Source organism: Rattus rattus, chromosome 8 (assembly GCF_011064425.1).
Source record: "Rattus rattus isolate New Zealand chromosome 8, Rrattus_CSIRO_v1, whole genome shotgun sequence".
Taxonomy (NCBI): domain Eukaryota; kingdom Metazoa; phylum Chordata; class Mammalia; order Rodentia; family Muridae; genus Rattus; species Rattus rattus.
Genome location: NC_046161.1, coordinates 81,455,996 through 81,482,173, shown reverse-complemented (window position 1 = coordinate 81,482,173; position 26,178 = coordinate 81,455,996). Strand labels below are relative to the sequence as shown.

Here is a 26,178-nt window from a genome sequence, read left to right as displayed (position 1 = left end):
TTTTACATATCCCCAATTTAGTTTTTATTTACATATACTTAATAGAAACATTTCATGTACAAAAATAAGCACTGTGGTGTATTAATACCATGTAGAGACACAGTGTTCTCTCACACTGTATGTATTATAGTCTAGTATTATGGGATGCCTCTATAGTGTGTGAGTATAGTTGTTTATAAGATAAAGCAGCCAATGTGGTTCATATCCAACATTTTAGTGAGAGCTTCATGCCAGGCCAGAGGTCAGAGAGGCTGAAATGCACTCTCCAGTCCGAGGACCAATTCCACCTCCAACTTTGCCACTGTCCAACTGTTGTTCTGAGCAAACTGCTTCTCCTCCCTGGACTTCAGTGTCTTCACTGAGTAAATCATACAGTCAGCCTTTCATGACCCCTGAGTTTCCTTCTAGCTCTGAAAGTCTATGAGTTCATAAAGACAGTGCACACACCAGGTGAGGCTCACTCAGTCTCCACTGGAAGGTTTTCAGAAGAGGAAGGAGTGGGATGGAGAGAAGAAGGGATGGGGTAGGAGTGGATAGAAAGAATAAGAAGGGAGGGAGGGTGGTATTGGTTTTTTCATTGTTGTTAGCAAATACCTGGGATTTTCAGCTTAAAGAAAGAAAGGCCGACTTTGGCTCATGCCTTCAGGCCACAGTTGACTGGCTCCGTGAATCTTAGGCTTACATTAGGATAGGAACATCTTATCATAAGGGTATGGTAGAGAGATACTGTTCTCCTCCCAGAAGCAAGAAGCAGAGAAAAAAATAGCAAGAGCTGAGGACAAGATATGTCCTTCACAGACACATTCCCCAGCTACACCTTCCACAGTTCTATTACCTCCCAACAGTCCTTTCAATGATGAATTCATCAAAGGTCAGTCCACTGATTAGGTCAGAACCCTTGTGATTGCTCCCAAAGCCCATCTGCTGGCTACCAAACCTTTAAACATCAGCTCATGAAAAACACTCAAACCTAAAGTATAATATTCTCCCCTTGGCCCCCAAAGTCCCATGGCCATCTCGCAATATAAAATAAATTTACTCTGTCCCCAAAGCTCTCCAGTCTTAATAGTCCAAGAATCACGCAGAAGGTTAAGTTCAAACTCTTCAATGACTCAAGGCAGCAGTAGTGTGAGTGCCTACAACATAAAAGGAAGTCATGTACTTCTGACACACAGGGATGGGACTTTCCCCTTTCCAGGAATGAGGTCAACAGCCAGCCAGACAAACGTTATAGCATGGAACTCCATGTCTTGGCGTCCAGGTCATTTCATGAGCATGTCCAGTATCTGGGACATGGTATGAGCTCCAATAGGCTTCAAAATTCCCACCCCTGCAGTCTTTTCTAGCTGTACCATCTATGAGTCTTGACCAGGTTCATTTCCTTTGTCAGTTTAAGAATTAAAAGGCAAGGGGGAAAAAAATCTCCAACACAACAGGTAGCAAAAGAGAGTCTCTCCCATGGCTCTGACCTAACCACTGGACTGACCCTTGATGAATTCATCATTGAATAGACCTTTGGCAAGTAGTAGAAACTGTGGAAGTTTCAGTCTAATTGGAGAAAGTAGCTGGGGAGTGAACGGCTTTTATCAGAGGGGAAGAAACATACAAATACACCAAGCACACAGAGAAAAGACCCTCTGCAAAGCATGGTGAAGACTAGGTTCATGAAGCACAGGTTCTCCTCGAGGCATGGAGTATTTTAAAGTCTTTGAAGGGTCTCCCTGCCCTAACATAAGGTTGATTCCTGTGAGGAAAGAAAAGATGGCTGATGGGCCCACAGTTGTTGGGTAAGCATGTCCTGATGTGACTGTGGGCTCCTTGAGCCAGTCCACCAGCAGGGGGCCCTACTGACTGAAGAAAAAGCCAATCAAGTCTTTCTTTTAAGCTGTCAGGTATTTGTCTCAGGTGGAGGTGTGGGGAGGGGTGAGGAAGAAGCCTGCCATTTTGGAAGTTCACCATCTTATTGTCTAGCTATGGCCCCTCTCCCTCTCTGTGAGCCTCAGGCAATCTGTCAACTGCCAGTTTCTCAATGTCACCTCTCAGAAGCCCCTGTTCACTTCTTGAAACTCTCCTTGTCAGGTGTCCCACATTCTTGGCATCTCTAATCTTCTGAGGGCTCCAAAACTCTTCATCTTTAACTCTCATAGCTTCATGCTGTCAGGGACCTCCCATGTGGACTCTGACCTTCCCATACTGCCTAGCTTCCAAGGCCATGTTTTGAAATCCGAGTGGAAACCTCTATGATTCACAACCCTTATATTCAGGATACCGCCAAAACCCGTATCCTATGGCTAACACCAAATTCTACCACTGACTTCAATGGCAGCCACATCTATGTAGCTTACAGTTGCAACTGCCTCTGAATACTCAATGGCTGGATGTAGAGAAGGACTTCCATGGGTTCCCTGTGACTTCTCAAAGCAAGGTCTTTCAAACATCCTTGAGCCAGTAGTGGATAGAGACTGGTCAATTCGTGTGTGTGTGTGTGTGTGTGTGTGTGTGTCTGTCTGTCTGTCTGTCTGTCTGTCTGTTCAGGTTGTCCTCACAATAGGTTAGATTATTTGCCTATCTCTTCTCCCCAGAGCTGGGATTACAAGCACACACCATCAAGGCCTGTTTTATTTTATTTTTTTTAATTTGGATTCTGGAGATTGAACTAAGTTCCTTGTGTTTTTGAGGCAGACATTTTACTGACTGAGGTATCTGACTGGATTAGCAGTCCACTGCTAATCACCCCTGTGGCAACCCTGCTGCTCTTGGTCCCAACTTTATTGGTGCTTATTTTCTGACACATGGGACTTCACATTCAATGCATAATATCTCCTATTAAAATAAGGATAAAAGGAAAGGGAGAGACAGGGCAGGGGAAGAAAAGAGAGGTAGAAGGGAGGGGGAGGCAAATAGAGAAGAGAAGAGGGAAGAAAGGGGGAAAAGAAAGAGGGGAGGGAGAAATTAGATAGGAAAGAAGAAAAGAAAGAAGAGGATAGGGGAAGAGGGGAATGGAGGAGAAGAAGCAAGGCAAGCAGATCACCTGCAGATGAGACTCCTGCCTGGAGCACTGAGGTGTCTGCCACGAATAAGACCAGACTAATGGAGAAGCTGTGCTTCACACCCCTGAACAGGGAGCAGGATGGTGTGAAAACAGACACCTTGCTCTCAACTGAATTTCGCTTGCGAGTGAAGACAATTAAGTATCCTAGGAAGATGGAAAGACCTTCCTGTAGGTGCTCATTTTCACAAGCGAAACACCCAGACCGCCATTTTAATCTAATGGTGGTATAATGGAACCGCTTCTCTCTCAGACCATTACTTAAGAAAGGGTGGCGCTAAGGACAGAGATCAGTTCTCTGGATTGTGGTTTCTTCCCTGGATCTCCAGATCCCTTCCTCACCACAGCTGTCCTAAGCCTGATGGGGCAAGCCTTTCCTGCCAAATCCTCCCACTCTCAGAACATGGCTGCTGCCAGCCTCCTCCCAAGAAGGCACCTTCCGGCACCATCAGAAGACAGGGCCCTCTGCCGCTGCCCTGTCCACGTCAGCCCCTTGGCACAGCCTTTCATTATTGCAAGGTTATACCCATCATGGCCTCCTGAGAGTCTCACCTCAAACCTTGAGAGTCACAGAGACTTTGTGGGCTCAGGTAGCAGGCTCCTGAGGCTGAGACAAAGACCTCCCTCCCCAGCTTGACCACACTGGTCAGCTGTGTACTGGGCTGCATGGTTATACAAGAAACTTCCAGAATAAAAAGTGTCCGTTGATCTCACAAGCGGTTGCTGTAGGTGTTAAGAGCCGATGCTGTACCGTCAGGGTGCAAAGTGCTAGGAGACACTGGTGAGCTGTTCTTTCTCTTAAACTATGCTGAGCCAGTACAGACAAAGGTAACATATCTAAGAGGACAACCTCGAGGAAGAATGGTTTAATCTGGTCGTGATTTAGTAGCTTTATTCCTCTGTCCCTTGGGCTCTGTTGTGCTGTGATCCTGTGGCACTTCATGGCAGCCAGAAAGCAGGCAGAGAATAGCCTACCTCGTAGGCTTCATCCTTCTTCCCCTTTGGTTCCTTCTGGACCTCCAGCCAATGGCATGGCACCACCCGTATTTAAAGCAAGTCCTCCCAGCCCTTCATTAATTGTCTCTGGAAACACCTAGATTATATGCTCTCCTAATATCCTAGCTATCTCAGTCCAATCACTTTGACAGTCAAGGTAGGGCTAGGGAGGTCAAAAGACAGCCTGGTTTGCTCTAAAGGAGTGTGGGCTTGGGCCTTTTCTGGATGCTGGACTGGATGTATAGTGGAGCAGAGGGCATTTTTCTCTAAGAGAAAGAGATCCTACAGAGAGGTTTGATGGGCATATAAGATATCTTGGCTTTTGCCAGTCCAAGGATGGACTCGCTACCACTAAGAAAGGAGACACAGAGTGATGAAGAAGGCACCTTGCTGGGTGAGGAGAGGGCACAGAGGAAAGGGCAGGTGTGAGAGAGGAAAGGCAAACAGGAGACCATGAGGTGATGGTGGGTTGAAGCAAGAGGAAGAATTTGAGGAGTAATGGGGGATACAGACCCAGACCTCATTATCCCTGAGAACTCTAACCGTTCTCTCCCAAGGCCCTTTCCCTGGCCTTGACCCCATCTGGATAGACACCTCCCTGTGTCCAAGCCTCCCTGTTCTCCGAGGCTGGGCCTCTTCCTGGAATCAGATTCCTTACCCAGCTATGATGCTGTCCAACAGCCTTATTCATACCATGGATCATCATGGAGAGGCCAGACCTAGAACTTAGAGGTCTCTCTTCTGAGGTGCGATGACCTTAGGGTAAGCCACTCCTTACCTCCATTCCTCCTCTGCCACTCTGTCCATCTGTACACCACATACTAATTTACCATCTTCCAAGACACCGTCTCCCTCCTTTGCCTGTCCTTTGGGACTCTCTCTGATCTGGTGCCACCTAACAACCTTACCTGGTTACCAATTAGTGCTGATGCAAGCCTCCTACCCAGGGCTGCCCTACAGCGAGTATTTACCCAAAGAACCAGGTTAGAGTCAGAGGCCTCAGCTCCAACTGGGGGTTGTCTTGCCTAGGACCTACTGGAAATCTTGCCTGACCACAAGGCCTTGTTGCATACACTGAGTGGCATGCACTGAGAGCCCACAACTCACCAGTTGATTTGTCTGTGTTCTCTGCAGTGTCTTTGAGCATCACCCAAACAATGAGATGTGTGCGCCTACTTGTCTTCTGTATACCCTACAAGGGCTGATGCACGCAGCGAGTGTCCACTAAGTTCTCTTTAGGTGTATAATACACCCACCCACCATCACCAGGGTACTAGAAGCTCAGATGCTCAAAAAGATCCCTGCAGTCCACCCAAGCTTCCAGGAGGTGGCATTTTAGCTGAATCCCAGAAGGAGGGTGGAGTTAAGAGAAGGTGGTGGGGGTATGTTTCAAAATGTAAATCTACCTAAAGTCCCAGGAGTGTGTGTGTGTGTGTGTGTGTGTGTGTGTGTGTGTGTGTGTGTGTGTGTGTGTGTGTAGAGACAGAGAGATGGACAGAGGTACAGAGAGACAGAGACAGAAAAAAAAAGAAAAGAACATAACAAAAAGAGCCGAGCTAATAAAGCAACCAGAAGTTGCTGTGCAATGAGGTGGGGCCCAGAGACGGGGGGCAGCATCTCACCTGTTATGCATTTCCGTCCGCAGCTACAAGATACTGGCCACAGAGCATGAGGCGCTCATGCAGAAGTACCTGCACCTGCTGCAGGTGGTGGAGACAGAGAAGACCGTGGCTAAGCAGCTGCGACAGCAGCTCGAAGATGGCGAGGTCGAGATCGAGCGCCTGAAGGCAGAGGTGACTACAAGCTGGGGTCCCTAGAGACTAGATCCATTTCCAGATTTCTGCAGGACGGGGGTGAATGGGCAGGCTCAATCCCTAGCCTCCAAATTTAGGATGCGGTGGGAGGAGGATGGGAGGGACCTGCTTTCAGAGCAGTCGATCCTACCTCCGTGCTTACCAGGTACCACCTGGGCTGTGTCCCCCACTTCTCTGCTTCTGGGTTGTTTCATATAATGCAGTCATTGCTATGACCTAGCCGGATGGTCAGGGTGAGTGAGATTGCTTGAAAACAAGCTATTAGACTGTGTGTGGGTACACATGAACCATCACCATTGTCAACCTCAGACTCTGGAGGCACCATATTACCTATAGGTCATTATTATGGGTTCTCTCTGACTGCACCAGATACACAAGTGTCAAATGACAAATCACAAGCTTCTGGGGTGTACCCGTGATGGCATGGGATCAAGCCTTCCTTATGTCAGCGCCAGTTCTGTAAATATCTCCTACAGCATAGCTGCTCATTGTTAACCAAGGCCTTGGGCCAGCCCAGAACTTCTGAACCTACATTTAGATATCATGCTGAGAGATGCTGTTGACTCCTGGGAGCACAGGCCCTTGGGCATCCTTCCCAGAAGCCCATGTGGCATCCTTGATAACAATGTGGATAAGAATGTGGAGAACAGACAGCCCAGAACCTACCTAAGGAGGCAGAGTCCAGTGAGAGGTGGGGATTCATTCGATCTAGGTCTGCAGTCCCCAAGCTGTGCTCCCTGTGAAGTCCCATCAGGCTTCTCTCAAAACATGTAATCCCAACAGGAAAGGGTGAAGAACCTGCAGGTATCCACGACAGAACTAAAAGCCTTGGCTACAGGGGCAGCTCTGTGTATGGAACTCCCTCCGATACCTGTAGCTATAGCCAGTGCCTTCCATCCCTGTACAGAAAGTGCAGAGCCCCAGAGCCACCAACCCCATCTTGCCTAGCAGCTGCAAAGCTCAATACCAGAGCCACCACCAACTCACAACTTCACATTTAACTGGAGTTCCGCATTTGACCCATCTCTTACCCCAAGATGATCTACTGCGAGGGTCCCAGGATGGCCAGGGCTACACAAACAAAAGTCAAACAAACAAAAATAGGATAAGTCTTGAGGGATCTGGCTCAGAGACCTCAGGTTTCTAGTCCAAGCACACACAGCCGAGAAGTGACAGACCTGGAACTGGAACACAGGCTTCCATCCATCTGTTAGTCTTTCTACTCTGTACTGAAAGCCTCTGACAGTCTTCCAAAGGCTGGCTCAAAAATGTCCTCTTTCCAACACTCCTGGCTCATTCTGGGCTCCATCCTGCTTTGGAGAAAAACTCTGAGATCTATGATAACCCACCATGGCTCCCTGAATCCAAACAGCACGCACACACACACACACACACACACACACACACACACACACACACAGAGGGAGACAGACAGACAGACACAGACAGAGATAGAAAGACAGAGACAGATAAAGAGACAGAGACAGACACACAGAGAGAGACAGACAGGCACGGCAAGAGACAGAGACAGACAGACACACATGCACAGAGACAGAGACAAAGAGAGATTGAGACAGAGACAGACACACAGAGGTAGAGAGACAGAAACAGACAGAGATAGAGAGACAGAGACAGACAGACAGAGATAGAGAGATAGACAGAGACAGAGACAGACAGACAGAGACAGAGACAGAGAGAAAAAGATAGAGAGACAGAGACAGACAGACACACAGAGAGACAGACAGACACAGAGAGAGACTAACAGACAGAGACAGAGACAGATAGAGAGACAGAGACAGACAGACATAGGAGACAGAGACAGAGATAGAGAGACAGAGACAGACAAAGATAGACAGACACAGAGAGAGACAGACAGAGATGGAGAGAGACAGAGACAGACAGACATAGAGAGACAGAGATAGAGAGACAGAGACAGACAGACACAGAGAGACAGATACAGAGAGACAGACAGAGATAGAGACAGAGACAGAGACAGACACACACACACACACACACAGAGAGAGAGAGAGAGAGAGAGAGAGAGAGAGAGAGAGAGAGAGAGAGAGAGAGAGAGAGAGAGGGGATTATGGCTATATTACCTAATTATTAACTCTGGCCAAGAGCAGTGGGGTGGCAGTCAGTCATTTACTCATGAAAGATTTACTCTCAGCCACCACAGACATCGCCCTCTTGCACAGATCCCAACTGTGCAGTCACCTAGCACCATCCAGCACCCCAGAGCACAAAATTGTCCTACCCCTTGCACATTTCTACTCCTCCTCATCATGCACCTTTCATGCCCATGTTTCCCACCTGGCCATGTGGCCAGTATGTCTATTCACAAGGGTTTCTCAAGCCCAATACAATGCAGTAGACACACCAGCTCCCCGTGTGTGATTTCAACAGCCTGGGGGAAACCTTGTAAGGACAGAGTGGTCCCTCTAACCACTCAGCTGCTTAAGCTTATGAGGGCTTGGTGAGCGAGTGCTCTGGAAGGCACTAGGAGTGTGGAGATGTCTACTGTTCTCCTCTGCTGTGTAAGAGTGTGAACAGGAGCTACAATGGGGCTGTGTGAGACCTGGTTCTGACAAGGTGTTTGAAAGTCAGAGAGAATGAACTCAGGTTGTACTTAGCCTTAAAAAGCTATCATTGGGGGGTTGGGGATTTAGCTCAGTGGTAGACCGCTTGCCAAGAAAGAACAAGGCCCTGGGTTCGAACCCAAGCCCAAAAAAAAAAAGAACCAAAAAAAAAAAAAAAAAAAAAAAAAAGCTATCATTGGTTTGGGAGGACAGAGTCCCCTGGGGGACTAGGAGCAGAATGCAGGTCATGTGTGCCTGTGTCTGTGCCTGTGCATGCCTCTGTAATGGCAACAAAGACCCATTTGGTGGAAATTTAGAGCAATGCTTCCAACTGAATGGCCTGTTCATGAAACTGGGTAGTTGCACACCACTGTTCTATCTGTGCCTTATTGGACCTTTTTTTTTTTTTTAAGATTTACTTATTTATTATATATAAGTACACTGTAGCTGTCTTCAGATACACCAGAAGAGGGCATCAGATCTCATTACAGATGGTTGTGAGCCACCATGTGGTTGCTGGGAATTGAAATCAGGACCTCTGGAAGAGCAGTCAGTGCTCTTAACTGCTGAGCCGTCTCTCCAGCCCAGACTTTTTTTTTTTTTTTTAGACAGTGTCACTATGTAGCCTAGGCTGGCCTTGTGAACCTCTTGTCTCAGCTTCCAGGTGATAGTACACACCTGGAATCCCAGCTGCTCCACTGCCTGTCACAGGGCACAACATTATCAGAGCATTAAGATTTTCAGATGGGGCTGGCACAAAGGAGACATACGGGCTTGGAGGAGACCAAAGGGAAGCAAGAAGGAGAATGCTAGTTACTACAGGCCATAGCCTAAGACTTCTACAACAACCCAAGTTCCTAAGTCCCCCGAGCAGCATCCCAGACTGATCCTTAAATAAAACCTCCAGACTCATGGGATAAAGACTTCTGCCGGGTTGGGGATTTAGCTCAGTGGTAGAGCGCTTGCCTAGCAAGCACAAGGCCCTGGGTTCGGTCCCCAGCTCCGAAAAAAAGAAAAGAAAAAAAAAAAAAAAAAGACTTCTGCTACTAAGCCTTACAAGGTCGAGTCCTGGGTCACATGGTTGACTAGTGGAGTTGTCCTTTGATTTCTATACATATGCATGCATGTCTGCACACACATATCACATACACAAATAAATAAATATGGATGTAAAAATGAATTCTAGTCTCCAAGACTGTTAGAGGACTAAACATCACAGTGTGGTATGTGGTATGCTGGTGCCTATTTTCAGGCCTGTCTCTAAGAAATGCACTGTAAGCTTTCTTTGCAGTTTAAATTTTTTTTTATCTTTATTAACTTGAGTATTTCTTATTTACATTTCGAGTGTTATTCCCCTTCTCGGTTTCCGGGCCAACATCCCCCTAACCCCTCCCCTTCTATATGGGCATCCCCTCCCCATCCTCCCCCCATTACCAGCCTCTCCCCAACAATCATGTTCACTGGGGGTTCAGTCTTGGCAGGACCAAGGGCTTCCCCTTCCACTGGTGCTCTTACTAGGATATTCATTGCTATCTATGAGGTCAGAGTCCAGGGTCAGTCCATGTATAGTCTTTAGGTAGTGGCTTAGTCCCTGGAAGCTCTGGTTGCTTGGCATTGTTGTTCATATGGGGTCTCGAGCCCCTTCAGGCTCTTTCAGTCGTTTCTCTGATTCCTTCAACAGGTGTCCTATTCTCAGTTCAGTGGTTTGCTGCTGGCATTCGCCTATGTATTTGCTATATTCTGGCTGTGTCTCTCAGGAGAGATCTACATGTGGTTCCTGTTGGCCTGCACTTCTTTGCTTCATCCATCTTATCTAGTTTGGTGGCTGTATATGTATGGGCCACATGTGAGACAGGCTCTGAATGGGTGTTCCTTTTGCCTCTGTTCTAAATTTTGCCTCCCTATTCCCTGCCAAGGGTATTCTTGTTCCCCTTTTAAAGAAGGAGTGAAGCATTCGCATTTTGATCATCCTTCTTGAGTTTCATGTGTTCTGTGCATCTAGGGTAATTCAAGCATTTGGGCTAATAGCCACTTATCAATGAGTGCATACCATGTGTGTTTCTCTGTGATTGGGTTACCTCTCAGGATGATATTTTCCAGTTCCCTCCATTTGCCTAGGAATTTCATAAAGTCATTGTTTTTGATAGCTGAGTAATATTCCATTGTGTAGATGTACCACATTTCCTGTATCCATTCCTCTATTGAAGGGCATCTGGGTTCTTTCCAGCTTCTGACTGTTATAAATAAGGCTGCGATGAACATAGTGGAGCATGTGTCTTTGTTATATGTTGGGGCATCTTTTGGGTATATGCCCAAGAGAAGTATAGCTGGGTCCTTAGGTAGTTCAATGTCCAATTTTCTGAGGAACCTCCAGACTGATTTCCAGAATGGTTGTAGCAGTCTGCAATTCCACCAACAATGGAGGAGTGTTCCTCTTCCTCCACATCCTTGCCAGCATTTGTGTCACCTGAGTTTCTGATCTTAGCCATTCTCACTGGTGTGAGGTGAAATCTCAGGGTTGTTTTGATTTGCATTTCCCTTATGACTAAAGATGTTGAACATTTCTTTAGGTGTTTCTCAGCCATTCAGCATTCCTCAGCTGTGAATTCCTTGTTTAGCTCTGAACCCCATTTTTTAATAGATAAGGTAAAGATCTTTTCCCAATCTGTTGGTTGCCGTTTTGTCCTAACAACAGTGTCCTTTGCCTTACAGAAGCTTTGCAGTTTTATGAGATCCCATTTGTCGATTCTTGATCTTAGAGCATAAGCCATTGGTGTTTTGTTCAGGAAATTTTCTCCAGTGCCCCTGTGTTCGAGATGCTTCCCCACTTTTTCTTCTATTAGTCTGAGTGTATCTGGTTTGATGTGGAGGTCCTTGATCCACTTGGACTTAAGCTTTGTACAGGATGATAAGCATGGATCGATCTGCATTCTTCTACATGCTGACCTCCAGTTGAACCAGCACCATTTCCTGAAAATGCTATCTTTTTTCCATTGGATGGTTTTGGCTTCTTTGTCAAAAATCAAGTGACCATAGGTGTGTGGGTTCATTTCTGGGTCTTCAGTGTATTCCACTGGTCTATCTGTCTTGTCTCTGTACCAATATCATGCAGTTTTTATCACTATTGCTCTGTAATAGTGCTTGAGTTCAGGGATAGTGATTCCCCCTGAAGTCCTTTTATTGTTGAGGATAGTTTTAGCTATCCTGGGTTTTTTGTTATTCCAGATGAATTTGCAAATTGTTCTCTCTAACTCACTGAAGAATTGGATTGGTATTTTGATGGGGATTGCATTGAATATGTAGATCGCTTTTGGTAAAATGGCCATTTTTACAATATTAATCCTGCCAATCCATGAGCATGGGAGATCTTTCCATCTTCTGAGGTCTTCTTTAATTTCTTTCTTCAGAGGCTTGAAGTTCTCCTCATACAGATCTTTTATTTGCTTGGTTAAAGTCACACCGAGGTATTTTATATTATTTGGGACTATTATGAAGGGTGTTGTTTCCCTAATTTCTTTCTTGGCTTGTTTCTCTTTTGTGTAGAGGAAGGCTACTGATTTATTTGAGTTAATTTTATACCCAGCCACTTTGCTGAAGTTGTTTATCAGCTTTAGTAGTTCTTTGGTGGAACTTTTGGGATCACTTAAATATACTATCATATCATCTGCAAATAGTGATATTTTGACTTCTTCTTTTTCGATCTGTATCCCTTGATCTCCTTTTGTTGTCTGATTGCTCTGGCTAGAACTTCAAGAACTATATTGAATAAGTAGGGAGAGAGTGGGCAGTCTTATCTAGGCCCTGATTTTAGTGGGATTGCTTCAAGTTTCTCTCCATTTAGTTTAATGTTAGCCACTGGTTTGCTGTATATGGATTTTACTATGTTTAGGTATGGGCCTTGAATTCCTATTCTTTCCAGGACTTTTATCATGAAGGGGTGCTGAATTTTGTCAAAGACTTTCTCAGCATCTAATGAAATAATCATGTGGTTTTGTTCTTTCAGTTTGTTTATATAATGGATCACGTTGATGGTTTTCCATATATTAAACCATCCCTGCATGCCTGGGATGAAACCTACTTGATCATGATGGATGATTGTTTTGATGTGCTCTTGGATTCGGTTTGCCAGAATTTTATTGAGTATTTTTTTGCGTCGATATTTATAAGGGGAAATTGGTCTGAAGTTCTCTTTCTTTGTTGGGTCTTTGTGTGGTTTAGGTATAAAAATTGTGGCTTCATAGAAGGAATTGTAGCACTCCATCTGTTTCAATTTTGTGGAATAATTTGGATAGTATTGTTATGAGGTCTTCTATGATGGTCTGATAGAATTCTGCACTAAACCCGTCTGGACCTGGGCTCTTTTGGTTGGGAGACCTTTAATGACTGCTTCTATTTCCTTAGGAGTTATGGGGTTGTTTAAGTGATTTATCTGTTCCTGATTTAACTTCGGTACCTGGTATCTGTCTAGGAAATTGTCCATTTCCTACGGATTTTCAAGTTTTGTTGAATATAGGCTTTTGTAGTAGGATCTGATGATTTTTTGAATTTCCTCTGATTCTGTAGTTATGTCTCCCTTTTCATTTCTGATTTTGTTAATTTGGACACACTCTCTGTGTCCTCTAGTTAGTCTGGCTAAGGGTTTATCTATCTTGTTGATTTTCTCAAAGAACCAACTTTTGGTTCTGTTGATTCTTTCTATGGTCCTTTTTGTTTCTACTTGGTTGATTTCAGCTCTGAGTTTGATTATTTCCTGCCTTCTACTCCTCCTGGGTGTATTTGCTTCTTTTTGTTCTAGAGCTTTTAGGTGTGCTATCAAGCTGCTGACATATGCTCTCTCCTGTTTCTTTCTGTAGGCACTCAGAGCTCTGAGTTTTCCTCTTAGCACAGCTTTCATTGTGTCCCATAAGTTTGGGTATGTTGTACCTTCATTTTCATTAAATTCTAAGAAGTCTTTAATTTCTTTCTTTATTTCTTCCTTGACCAGGTTATCATTGAGTAGAGCATTGTTCACCTTCCACGTATATGTGGGCGTTCTTCCCTTATTGTTATTGAAGACCAGCTTTAGCCCGTGGTGGTCTGATAGCACGCATGGGATTATTTCTATCTTTCTGTATCTGTTGAGGCCTGTTTTATGACCTATTATATGGTCAATTTTGGAGAAAGTACCATGAGGTGGTGAGAAGAAGGTATATCCTTTTGTTTTAGGATAGAATGTTCTATAAATATCTGTTAAGTCCATTTGGTTCATGACTTCTCTTAGTCTATCTGTGTCTCTGTTTAATTTCTGTTTCCATGATCTGTCCATTGATGAGAGTGGGGTGTTGAAATCTCCTACATTATTGTGTGAGGTGCAATGTGTGCTTTGAGCTTTAGTAAGGTTTCTTTTACGTATGTAGGTGCCCTTGTATTTGGAGCATAGATATTTAGGATTGAGAGTTCATCTTGGTGTATTTTTCCTTTAATGAATATGAAGTGTCCTTCCTTATCTTTTTGATGACTTTTAGTTGAAAATTGATTTTATTTGATATTAGAATGGCTACTCCAGCTTGCTTCTTCTGACCATTTGCTTGGAAAGTTGTTTTCTAGCCTTTCACTCTGAGGTAGTGTCTGTCTTTGTCTCTGAGGTGTGTTTCCTGTGGGCAGCAGAATGCAGGGTCCTCATTGGGTATCCAGTTTGTTAATCTATGTCTTTTTATTGGGGAGTTGAGACCATTGATATTGAGAGATATTAAGGAATAGTGATTATTGCTTCCTGTTATATTCATATTTGGATGTGAGGTTATGTTTGTGTGCTTTTCTTCTCTTTGTTTTGTTGCCAAGACAATTAGTTTCTTGCTTTTTCTAGGGTGTAGCTTGCCTCCTTATGTTGGGCTTTACCATTTATTATCCTTTGTAGTGCTGGATTTGTAGAAAGATATTGTGTAAATTTGGTTTGGTCATGGAATATCTTGGTTTCTCCATCTATGTTAATTGAGAGTTTTGCAGGATACAGTAACCTGGGCTGGCATTTGTGTTCTCTTAGGGTCTGTATGACATCTGTCTAGGATCTTCTGGCTTTCATAGTCTCTGGTGCAAAGTCTGGTGTGATGCTGATAGGTCTGCCTTTATATGTTACTTGACCTTTTTCCCTTACTGCTTTTAATATTCTTTATTTTGTGTATTTGGTGTTTTGACTATTATGTGACGGGAGGATTTTCTTTTCTGGTCCAATCTATTTGGAGTTCTGTAGGTTGCTTGTATGTTTATGGGCATCTCGTTCTTTAGGTTAGGGAAGTTTTCTTCTATGATTTTGTTGAAGATATTTATTGGTCCTTTGAGCTGGGAGTCTTCACTCTCTTCCATACTTATTCTCCTTAGATTTGATCTTCTCATTGAATCCTGGATTTCCCGTATGTTTTGGACCCATAGCTTTTTCCATTTTACATTATCTTTGATCATTGTGTCAATGATTTCTATGGAATCTTCTGCTCCTGAGATTCTCTCTTCTATCCCTTGTATTCTGTTGGTGATGCTTGTATCTGCGGCTCCTTGTCTCTTCCTTTGTTTTTCTATATCCAGGGTTGTCTCCCTTTGTGCTTTCTTTATTGCTTCTATTTCCATTTTTAATTCCTTCACCTGTTTGATTGTGTTTTCCTGGAATTCTTTCAGGGATTTTTGTGATTCCTCTCTATAGGCTTCTGCTTGTTTATTTATGTTTTCCTGCATTTCTCTAAGGGAGTTCTTCATGTCTTTCTTGAAGTCCTCCAGCATCATGATCAAATGTGATTTTTAAATTTAGATCTTCCTTTTCTGGTGTGTTTGGATATTCCGTGTTTGCTTTGGTGGGAGAATTGGGCTCCGATGATGCCATGTAGTCTTGGTTTCTATTGCTTGGTTCCCGTGCTTGCCTCTCGACATCAGGTTGTCTCTGGTGTTACCTTGTTCTGCTATTTCTGACAGTGGCTAGACCTTCCTATAGGCCTGTGTGTCAGGAGTACTGTAGACCTGTTTTCCTGTTTTCTTTCAGCCAGTTATGGGAACAGAGTGTTCTGCTTTCGGGCGTGTAGTCTTTCCTGTCTACTGGTTTTCAGCTGTTCCTGTGGGACTATGTCCTAAGTCCACCAGGCAGGTCTCTTGGAGCAGAAAAGTTGGTCTTACCTGTGGTCCCACGGCTCAAGTTGCTTGTGGGGGGCTGCTTTTGAGCTCTCCATGAGGGCGGCCACCAGGAGGGCCTGCACAGCCTTTTCCCAGAGCCCCAGTGCACCGGGGTCCCAGATGGCGTTAGGTGTTTTCCTCTGGAGTCAGAGTGTAGTCTTTTCTGGCCTCCCAGGCGTGTCTGCCCCTCTGAAGGTTTAGCTCTCCCTTCCACGGGATTTGGGTGCAGAGAACTGTTGATCCAGTCCCTTCAGGTCTGGGCAGTGTCTGAACCGCGGGGGCTAAATTTTTTATATATTTTTTCATGTCTATTTTTTATTGGATATTTTATTTATTTACATTTCAAATGTTATCCCCTTTCCTGATTTTTCCCCTGCTTCTATGAGGGTGCTTCCCCAACCCCATACCCACTTCTGCCTCCCTGCCCTCGCATTCCCTTACACTGGGACATCGAATCTTCACAGGACCAAGGGCCTCTCCTCCCATTGATGTCTGACAAGGCCATCCTCTGCTACATATGTGGTTGGAGCCATGGGTCACTCCCTGTGTACTCTTTGGTTGGTGATTTAGTCCCTAGGAGCTCTGGAGTGTTGATAATGTTGTTCTCCTATGGGATTGCAAACCCCTTCAGCTTCTTCAGTCCTTTCGATAACTCCTTGATTGAGGATCCCATGCTCAGTCCAATGGTTGGCTGCAAACATCCACCTCTGTATTTGTCAGACTCTGGCAAAGCCTCTCAGGAAATAGCTATATCAGGCTCCTATCAGCATGCATTTCTTGGCATCTACAATAATGTCTGGGTTTGGTGACTGTGTATGAGATGGATCCCCAGGTGAGGCAGTCTCTGGATGGCCTTTCCTTCAGTTTCTGCTCCACGCTTCATCTCTGTTTTTCCTCCCATGAGTATTATGTTCCCCCTTCTAAGAAGGACTGATGCATCCATACTTTGGTCTTCCTTTTTCTTGAGTGCATGCCATGTGTGTTCTTTTGTGACTGGGTTACCTCACTAAGGATGATATTTTCTAGTTCCATCCATTTGCCTAAGAATTTCATAAAGTCATTGTTTTTGATAGCTGAGTAATATTCCATTGTGTAGATGTACCAAATTTTCTGTATCCATTCCTGTGTTGAAGGGCATCTGGGTTCTTTCCAGCTTCTGAGCTATTAAAAATAAGGCTACTCTGAACATAGTGCAGCATGTATCTTTGCTATATGTTGGAGCATCTTTTGGGTATATACCCAGGAGGGGAATAGCTGGGTCCTCATGTAGCACTATGTCCAATTTTCTGAGGAAACACCAGACTGATTTCCAGAGAAGTTGTACCAGCTTGCAATCCCACCAACAATGGAGGAGTGTTCCTCTTTCTCCACATTCTCACTACCATGTGTTGTCACCTGAGTTTTTGATCTTAGCCATTCTCACTGGTGTGAGGTGAAATCTCAGAGTTGTTTTGATTTGCATTTCCCTGATGACTTAGGATGTTGAGCATTTCTTTAGGTACTTCACAGCCATTCAATATTCCTCAGTTGAGAATTCTTTGTTTAGCTCTGTATCCCATTTTTAATAGGGTTATTTGGTTCTCTAGAGTCTAACTTCTTGAGTTCTTTGTATATATTGGATATTAACCCTCAATCGGATGTAGGATTAGTAAAGATCTTTTCCCAGTCTGTTGGTTGCCATTTTGTCCTATTGACAGTGTCCTTTGCCTTACAGAAGCATTTGTTGATTCTTGATCTTAGAGCATAAGCCACTGGTGTTCTGTTCAGGAAAATTTCCCCTGTGCCCATATGTTCAAGGCTCTTCCCCACTTTCTCTATTAGTTTCAGTGTATCTGGTTTTATGTGGAGGTCCTTGATCCACTTGGACTTTATACAAGGCAATAAGAATGGATCGATTTGCATTCTTTTACATGCTGACCTCCAGTTGAACCAGCACCATTTGTTAAAAATGCTGTCTTACTTTCACTGGATGGTTTTAGCTCCTTTGTCAAAAATCAAGTGGCCATAGGTGTGTAGATTCATTTCTGGGTCTTCAATTCTATTCCACTGATCTACCTGCCTGTCTCTGTACCAATACCATACAGTTTTTATCACTATTGCTCTGTGATACAGCTTGAGGTCAGGATGGTGAATCCCCCAGAAGTTCTTTTATTGTTGAGAATAGTTTTTGCTATCCTGGGTTTTTTTGTTATCCAAATAAATTTGCAAATTGCTCTTTCTAACTCTATGAAGAATTGAGTTGGAATTTTGATGGGGATTGCATTGAATCTGTAGGTTGCGTTCAGCAAGATGGCCATTTTTACTCGCCAATCCATGAACATTGGCGATCTTTCCATCTTCTGAGATCTTTTTTGATTTCTTTCTTCAGTGACTTGAAGTTTTTGTCATACAAATTTTTCACTTGCTTGGTTAGAGTTACACCAAGGTATTTTATATTGTTTTTGATTATTGTGAAGGGTGTCATTTCCCTAATTTCTTTCTCTGCTTGTTTATCCTTTGAGTAGAGGAAGGCTACTGATTTGTTTGAGTTAATCTTACATCCAGCCATTTTGCTGAAGTTGTTTATCAGGCTTAATAGTTCTCTGGTGGAACTTTTGGGATTACTTAAATATACTAACTTATCATCTGCAAATAGTGATAATTTACTTTTTACTTCTTCTTTTCCAATTTGTATCCCTTTGACCTCCTTTGTTGTCTGATTGCTCTGGCTAGGACTTCCAGTACTATATTGAATAGGTAAGGAGAGAGTAGGCAGCCTTGTCTGGTCCCTGATTTTAGTGAGATTGCTTCAAGTTTCTCTCCATTTAGTTCAATGTTGGCCACGGGTTTACTGTATATGGCTTTTACTATGTTTAGATATGGGCCTTGAATTCCTGATCTTTCCAAGATTTTTCTCATGAAGGGGTGTTGAATTTTGTCAAATGATTTCTCAGTATCTAATGAAATGATCATGTGGTTTTTATTTCTTTGAGTTTTATATAGTAGATTACGCTGATAGATTTCCATATACTGAACCATCCCTGCATGCCTGGGATGAAGCCTACTTGATCACGATGGATGATCACTTTGATGTGTTCTTGTATTTGCTTTGAGAGAATTTTATTGAGTATTTTTGCATCAATATTCATAAGGGAAATTGGTCTGAAGTTCTCTTTCTTTGTTGGGTCTTTGTGTGGTTTAGGTATGAACGGGTACTGCCTACACATTTGTCTGCTCAGTTTTTACATGCATGGTGTCGGAAGAAGCCAAAAAAAGGACATCAGGCCCCCAAATATTGAAGTTTTAGATGGTAATAAGTCACCCTGTGGGTGCTATAAACTGAACCCAGGTCCCCTGGAAGTGTATCTACTGCTCTTAAGCATGGCACCAACTCTCTAACCCCCACCATCAGTTTTAAATACAGACTAGTCCCCAACAGAAACCATCACCACTACCCTCTGTGCAAATACCAAAACTAGCAAAGAAAGCAAGCTGGTTGGAAGGGGAAGACATTTAGGCCAAGAGGAAGGTGTTGACCCAGCCTCATAGCTCACCCAGGCTGTGTGTGTGTGTGTGTGTGTGTGTGTGTGTGTGTGTGTGTGTGTGTGTGTGTGTGTTGTACGTGTGTGTACCATAACCTTTAGACTACCAGCCAAAGAATCGGCCTTTTATTTCAACACATCAATGTTCCAAGCTTAAGGACTGAGGAAAAAATATAAGGAAGCAGTACAGAGACCATAAAAGCGGGGTTCGGGGCGGGAGCGAACAGGTAAGCAGGTCTCTCCACTGAATGTTCCAGGTAGATGTTTTCAGACACTCTCCAAGTGAAGGGCAGCCAGGGTAATTTTAGCAGCCTAGGAGTGGAAAGCCTGAAACTGCTCACTCCACTTTCAAAGGCTTCAATGTTTCATTTTTTTTAAGAGCCATTCATCCTGAAGTTCAGCAAGTGGCCTTGAGGGCACAGCCTCCTATTCTGAGGAGGGAACAGCCTGCCGGCAGCCAGCCGTGTCTATCCCCCGAGCCTCTGCCTTTAGATGTGCTGGGCTCAGTGACTACTATAGCTTCCTATAGTTGGGGCTTTTGTGGCCGCTGTTTCTCTGATCCATTTTTAATTCACTTATTTTTGTAGCCAACAAGGGCGTGTTGCATGCTGGGTCCTGTGTTAGCCATCAGGCTCTGTAATGAATGAGACCAGTTCCAGTCACCCTCCACAGAACTCTCACCAAAGCAAGGAGAGGAAATGGTTGGCTTTTCTTCATTAGAAAGTTCTTTCTTTTTACTATGTGAGTGTGAGCCCTGGTATGAGATGACCACTGGGTATGGCCTGACCACTGGGACAGTCTCAGACAGACGTACAATGTCCTGCTCCTGGGTGCCAGCCCTTGGTCTTGATTCTCTATGACCCACAAATGAGACAATTGGAGCTTGTTTTAAGTCCTGTCAGTCCCTGCACTGCTATCTTTCTGGACTAGTAGTTAAGCTCCAAAGAGAGCTTTGATCCCAGGAAGTGCTTCAGGGTAACCCAGAGAAGAAAGAGGCCAATGAACAGAGCCCTACTCTGAGCCCCCAGCTCTGACCTGATTTATTCGCCCATGTGTTTTTGTCAGAAAGATAAAGGACAGTCCAAGAGGTGAGCGTTGCCTCCCACAGAGACACTCGTGCATACATGTTCACTGCTGCTGTATGCACAGTAGCTAGGATGCGGAGCCAGCAGATGGATGCATAAAGAGAATGTGGTACATAATACGGCGTGGAACTTTATGCAGCCATAGAGAAAAATAAGATGATAACGTTTGCAAGAAAATGAATGGAACTGCATATCTCTGCATTAAATGAAATAAGCCAGAATCAGACAAGTACTGCACGTTTTCTCATATGTAGAAGCTAGAATCAAGATTGTGTGTGTGTGCGTGTGTGCGTATTGTGTCAATCACGAAACTAAAAGAGGGATCTCGAGAGGGAAGATGAGCTCTTAAGGAACTGGAGTGAAAGAAGGTGATGGAATACACAGAATAAAAAGGCAGAGAGGAGGACTATCTAGGAGAAGGAAGAGAAATAGCCGGAAGGGGCCAGGGGAATCATGGGAGTATATGAGAACACAGGGTAATGATAATGTGTATGAGGAAAATTCTGACAACAGACAAACCCTGAAGTTGCAATGCTAAGCAAAATACCAAGTAACTCCGTATGGACCTCCAAGTGTAAAGTTCATAGACGTGCAAGGTAGCACGCTAGCTGTCAACAGTAGAACTTTCTGCATCATGGGCACAGGGTTTCCGTCTAAAGATGGCAAGGAGAATCGGTGATGTTGGCTGCACGTACGAATAGGGTGGATGCCTCTAAGCAATGTTGTGAGTGACGATTCGCCGAGGAAGGCAGTGAATGCTCGGTGGGCAGAGACGCTTGCCTCCAAACCTGACAGTGAGAGTTCAGTCCTGGAACCCACATCGTGGGAGCAGTGAACTGAACTCCTGAAAGTTTTCTTCTGGCTCCGCAAACGCATACACACAGGCACACGCACAAACAAATACATAAACAAACCTTAGTTTTAAAAAAAAAACGATTGGTGGGTGCTAAGTAGCTGGCTCAGTCAGGTAAGTCCCTGCCATGCAAGCACAAGGACCTGAGTTCAAATCCCTAGAACCCAATAATGGTACATGCCTGCAATCCCAGCCTCGGGTGAAAGCCTGGAGACCCTTGAAGCTCACTGGCAAACCACCCTAGCCGAACTGATGAACTTCGGGGTCAGTGAGACCTTGTCTCAAAAATTAAAGCTGCAGCTCAATTGAGAGAAAACCACAGACTCCATACGAAGGAACATACAGGAATACATTTGCCTGCGTATATGCGCACGTACCACATGCACATACAAAACTACACATGAAAAAATGTATATGGTAACTCTTTTCTCCTACATATCTTACCACAGTAAAATAAAAGGGATTTATGGTTTGTAGAACATAGAAAAGACTCATAGGCCGGGTTCTAGACAATGCCTCAGACATAGAAGGGCCTGGTCCACACCCTGACGGCCCCAAGGTATCCAAGGTACACTGGTTCCAATACCTCATGCTCTACCAACTCAGCACACAACAGTGTCAACTCCTGCTGCAGATGAGGCAAGCCTTCGGGGGTTGCCATTGCCCGCTGGTCAGTGTCTCCTGCCCACCACTGACCTATGATTCTGTTGCAGATTGCAAACCTGATCAAGGACAATGAACGTATCCAGTCCAACCAGCTGGTTGCCCCTGAGGATGAGGACGACGACATCAAGAAAATTAAGAAGGTTTGTACTACCCCTGGCTGCCAGTGTCCCCCTGACATTCTACTGCCTGTAGGGCGTGTCACTCACCCAGCCACTTCATTCCAGAGATGGAAACCACAGTCACTGTGAGAGAGAGTGATCAAGCCCACTGTATAGAGAAAAAGGAGATAAAGGAGGAGATGGGGACAGGACCAAGGCCTAGGAAGTCTCCTTTAAGAGTTCTCCTCTAGGTGCTGTACAGCTTCACAACCCTCCCCCCACCCCCAGGAACCTTCCCATAGTGTTTCTCTCTCTCTCTCTCTCTCTCTCTCTCTCTCTCTCTCTCTCTCTCTCTCACACACACACACACACACACACACACACACACACACACACACACACACCTGCCCAGTCCCCAGCAAGATTCAACAGGAAGTTGGCCAGCCTTCATGAGACCCCCATAGTCAGCCACTCCTTCGGTTCTATTAGAGTTCCCAAGAGAAAACAGTGTCAGGGACCTGCCCAGTAGCCAGGGTAATAACAATACCACGGGCCACCCCATAGTGCCACCGCACAGAGAAGGAGCCTGGCTGTGTTTTCATCTTGTCAGACTCAAGACGAGGGCGATGGTTTACCCTAAGGACAGCAAATGAAACGGGAGGACACTCTGTCTAGTTTGCAGGAAGAACCCCGGGTCACACAGACCAGAAACTCCTAATGCATCCCACAGGCCAAGTCCAGCCCTCGGGGTGCATGGCTCGCAGCGTGCATCTATTTCCCCATTTATATTTGCTGCTGGTGCTGGCAGAGCTAAACACTTCATACAGAAATCCGGGTATCTAGTTTCTCAAAAATAGACATTGCAGCATTCATTAGCCACTTTCTACGTGCCAGATGCTATTCCGGGAGCTTGATGCAGATTAAGTGGATCCTGAGTAGAAGCCTTTGAGATGCGATTATCATCTCCATTCTCATATAGGGGGAAGCTGAGACACAGAGTGGCCAGGTAACCTGTCAAAGCTGACACAGCTAGATATGTGCAGAAAGATACTCCAACCCTGGCGCCAGTTCTCCAGCCCATGCCCTCAGCTACACGAACATGTGGCGTCCTGGAGAAGCAGGAGGTCTAACAGCCTAGGCCACCTCCAGTACAGGGGTAGCAATGTCAGCCACAGGCAAGAGAGGCTGCCCTCTCCCATTACCAAGCCAGCCACATGTGTATGTAGAAGCTTTCAGATTCACACAGACAAACATGGAGTTTCAACACCAGGTCCCACCAAGGCAGGGATAGCTGGCTCTGTTTGGTCCCTTAAACATCCCGGAATACCCCTTGACTTAGGGCAGTTCTTTCTGCTGGCAGCATTTGATAAGAGCTGACTGAAATCCACACACACACCCATTTATCTGTCTCTTGGGGATTTCAAGCCCTCTCTCTTCCACAAAGGTTTCCCTGTCCTTAGAGGGAAATCTGTACGGCAGGCTCACTTACTGTCTGTAGCCATGCCTTTCAGGAAAGATTCCTATATGCCTGCCCCCGTCTCTGTGTCCTCCTACACAGGTCATGAGCTTGTGCACAGCCAAGCAACCCCAAGAGTGCAGGAGGTAGATGACCCTGGTTTAGAACCATGTGCAGCTGTACTTGTGTCTTTATGTGTGTGTCTGGACCTGTGTCTTTGTGTGTTTGTGCATTGTCTCAGTTAGGGTTTCTATTGCCATGATGACACACCATGACCAAAACAACCTGGGGGGCAAAGAGTTTATTTGGCTTGCATATCATTATCCATTGAGGAAAGCCAAGGCAGGAGCTTAAACAGGAAAGTAACCTGGAGGTAGGAGCTGATGCAGAGGCATGGAGGAAAGCTACGTAATGGCTCACTCCTGGTGGTTGCTCAGCCTGCATTTTTATAGCACCCAGGACCTTTAGTTCAGAAGTGGCATTGTACACAATGCATGGGGCCCTCAATCACTAATTTTATAAAATATCCTCCAGGATTGCCTACTACCCAATCTTATGGAAGTATTTTCTCATTTGAGGGCTTCCTGGTGACTCCAGCTTGTGTCAAGATCATAAGAAAAACTAGTCAGCAAATGTATATGTGTTTAAATGTATCTGTGTGTGTGTGTGCTCGCGCACACGCGTGTGCAAGCACCCGTGTTGTATATGTAGTGTGCATGTTCATGTGTGTCTGTGTCCTCTGTATGCATTTCTCTGTGTGTATCTGTATGTGCATCCATGCACATGCACAAGTGAAGACCCTTTTTCAAGTTCCTGACACTCGTTAGAGACCACTTCTCTCAGCCAACTCCAAGGCCACTAAGCAAGTGTCCCCCTTACTTTCCTGCTGAGCTTGGAGAGGCTCCAGTCTGGCGCTAGGGCTCAGAAACCACAGAAGAGCTGGAGATGTGCAAATTTGCCTTGTTCTGTTCAATTTGATAATTACCTTCTCCAGACAAGCTTTAATTGAAACCCCTGGGCTCTCAGAAGAGTCATTACACAAGACGAAACCACGGCAGGCACAGCCTAGCAACCCTTCTCAAGCTAGCCCTGTGTGGAGACTTGAGGTCCACTTTCCCTCCTTTCTCCCTTCCAGAACAATCAAGGAACTTATTAAAATGGAGCAGGCTGGAGCAGGCCCTAGAACTCACGTTTCTAACTAGCTGACTAGTCCATACTGTGATGTTCCTGATCCCTATTTCATAAATGGAAAAAATGCCTGAGGGCACATGGCGCATGCGCAGCGTCACACAGGCGGCAGAGCCAGGCCTTCCTTTCATATCAGCTCTTCTCCCTACACTCCCAGCAGCGAGGATGACCAACACCCGGTCCCCGCCCCTAATGTAGCCATAGTTTTTAAGAACAAGAGTAACTGATGCTAACATTAACGTCTCACAATCTTCTTTCCCAGGTACAGAGCTTCCTTCGCGGATGGCTGTGCCGGCGAAAGTGGAAGAACATCATCCAGGACTACATCCGGTCTCCTCACGCCGACAGCATGCGCAAGAGGAACCAGGTGGTGTTCAGCATGCTGGAAGCTGAGGCCGAGTACGTGCAGCAACTACACATCCTTGTCAACAATTTTCTGCGCCCACTGCGCATGGCCGCCAGCTCTAAGAAACCCCCTATAACACATGACGACGTCAGCAGCATCTTTCTGAACAGGTAAGCAGGAGGGGCGACAAAGGTGGGAAGCATTGGTTACCAGGTGTTGAGCTGAATGCTGACACAAACTCACGTGTGTTTCCCACCTGAGGACTCTGAGCCCGAGGGAGGAATGGAAGAATTCAAGGTCCTATGACCAAGCAGTTTCAGAGCCTGAGATGGGAGTATAAACTAAGGCATACATAGTCTAAAGCATTTTGGGCATAGTAAGAGAGTTAACAATAATGGGTTTGACTGCAAAATTTATAGGCGGTAGTTACTGATGTTTCTGGGCAAAGGCCATGGATGTGTCCAAACAGACTATAACACCCAGGAACTATTCTACCCAGAGTAACAATACCAACATGATTGAGAAACTCTACTTTCAATATTTAACAGTTACAAATTGTCTTCATCTAGTTCATGGTGCTATAACAAAATACCTGAAGCTGAGTACTTTACTTTGTAAAAATGGTTGGAAATACAACTCAGATGAAGAACTTGCCCAGCATATGGGAAACCGTCAGTTTTGTTCACAGAACTGAAGAAAAAGAAAGAAAAGAAAGGAAAAATAGCTTATTTGCGCTCACGGTTTTGAAGTGCTTAGCAACAACCTTTACTTCTGGGAGATTCTTGTGCTAAGAGCCTCTCTGGACAGAAGCATGTGGAAAAGAGGCATCACAGGGTGGACAAGGAAAGACAAGCCAGCCGCCTCTCCTTTCTCCATGCTTCTTGTGAGCATAGATCCCAGCACAGGACTCCAAATACCAGCCCCATCTGAAGTCTGTTCCACTGTGTGAGCCCCACCCTTCCTCCTACTATAAGTGCCTTGGGGACAGGTCCCGAAGGGGAAGGGAGGGGTCTGGGCAGCACATGTGAAGAGTGGAGCTGCCTGCTGCTTTACTGGAGAGCATCTCTGCCCAGTTGCATTGCTTGGGAGAGGAAGTGAACAGCCACATTAGAAACCTGATATCAATTTAGTGATTTAATTTACTGGTGCTCCGTAAAAGGGTCCTGGAGAAGAAAGAGACCTCTCTCCTCCAGGCTGGCAGTGTCATGAAGGGCGTTAATTGCATGCTTGTCATACCTCGGGAAGACCCTTCACCTTAGCAGCAGCAGCCGGCTCTGAGTGGCCAGTGTGGTCTGCTTACAGACTTGAACAATTTCCTTTTAATAAAATCCAGGCCCCTGGCACTGAGCGCTGGAAGCTACAATTGTGCTAAGGGGCTCCCCAGCCTGGTGAC

General features: G+C 45.1%; 1 protein-coding gene across 1 annotated transcript in view; it reads left to right on the top strand.

Moving 5' to 3' along the window:
• The window catches only part of LOC116907706 (ras-specific guanine nucleotide-releasing factor 1-like), a 69,151-nt gene that overhangs the window by 18,398 nt on the left and 24,575 nt on the right, over positions 1-26,178 (top strand). The window contains exons 3-5 of the mRNA XM_032910830.1: positions 5,691-5,838; positions 21,745-21,837; positions 24,702-24,955. Coding sequence (XP_032766721.1) covers positions 5,691-5,838; positions 21,745-21,837; positions 24,702-24,955 — 495 coding nt within the window. The remainder of the gene's footprint in view (positions 1-5,690; positions 5,839-21,744; positions 21,838-24,701; positions 24,956-26,178) is intronic.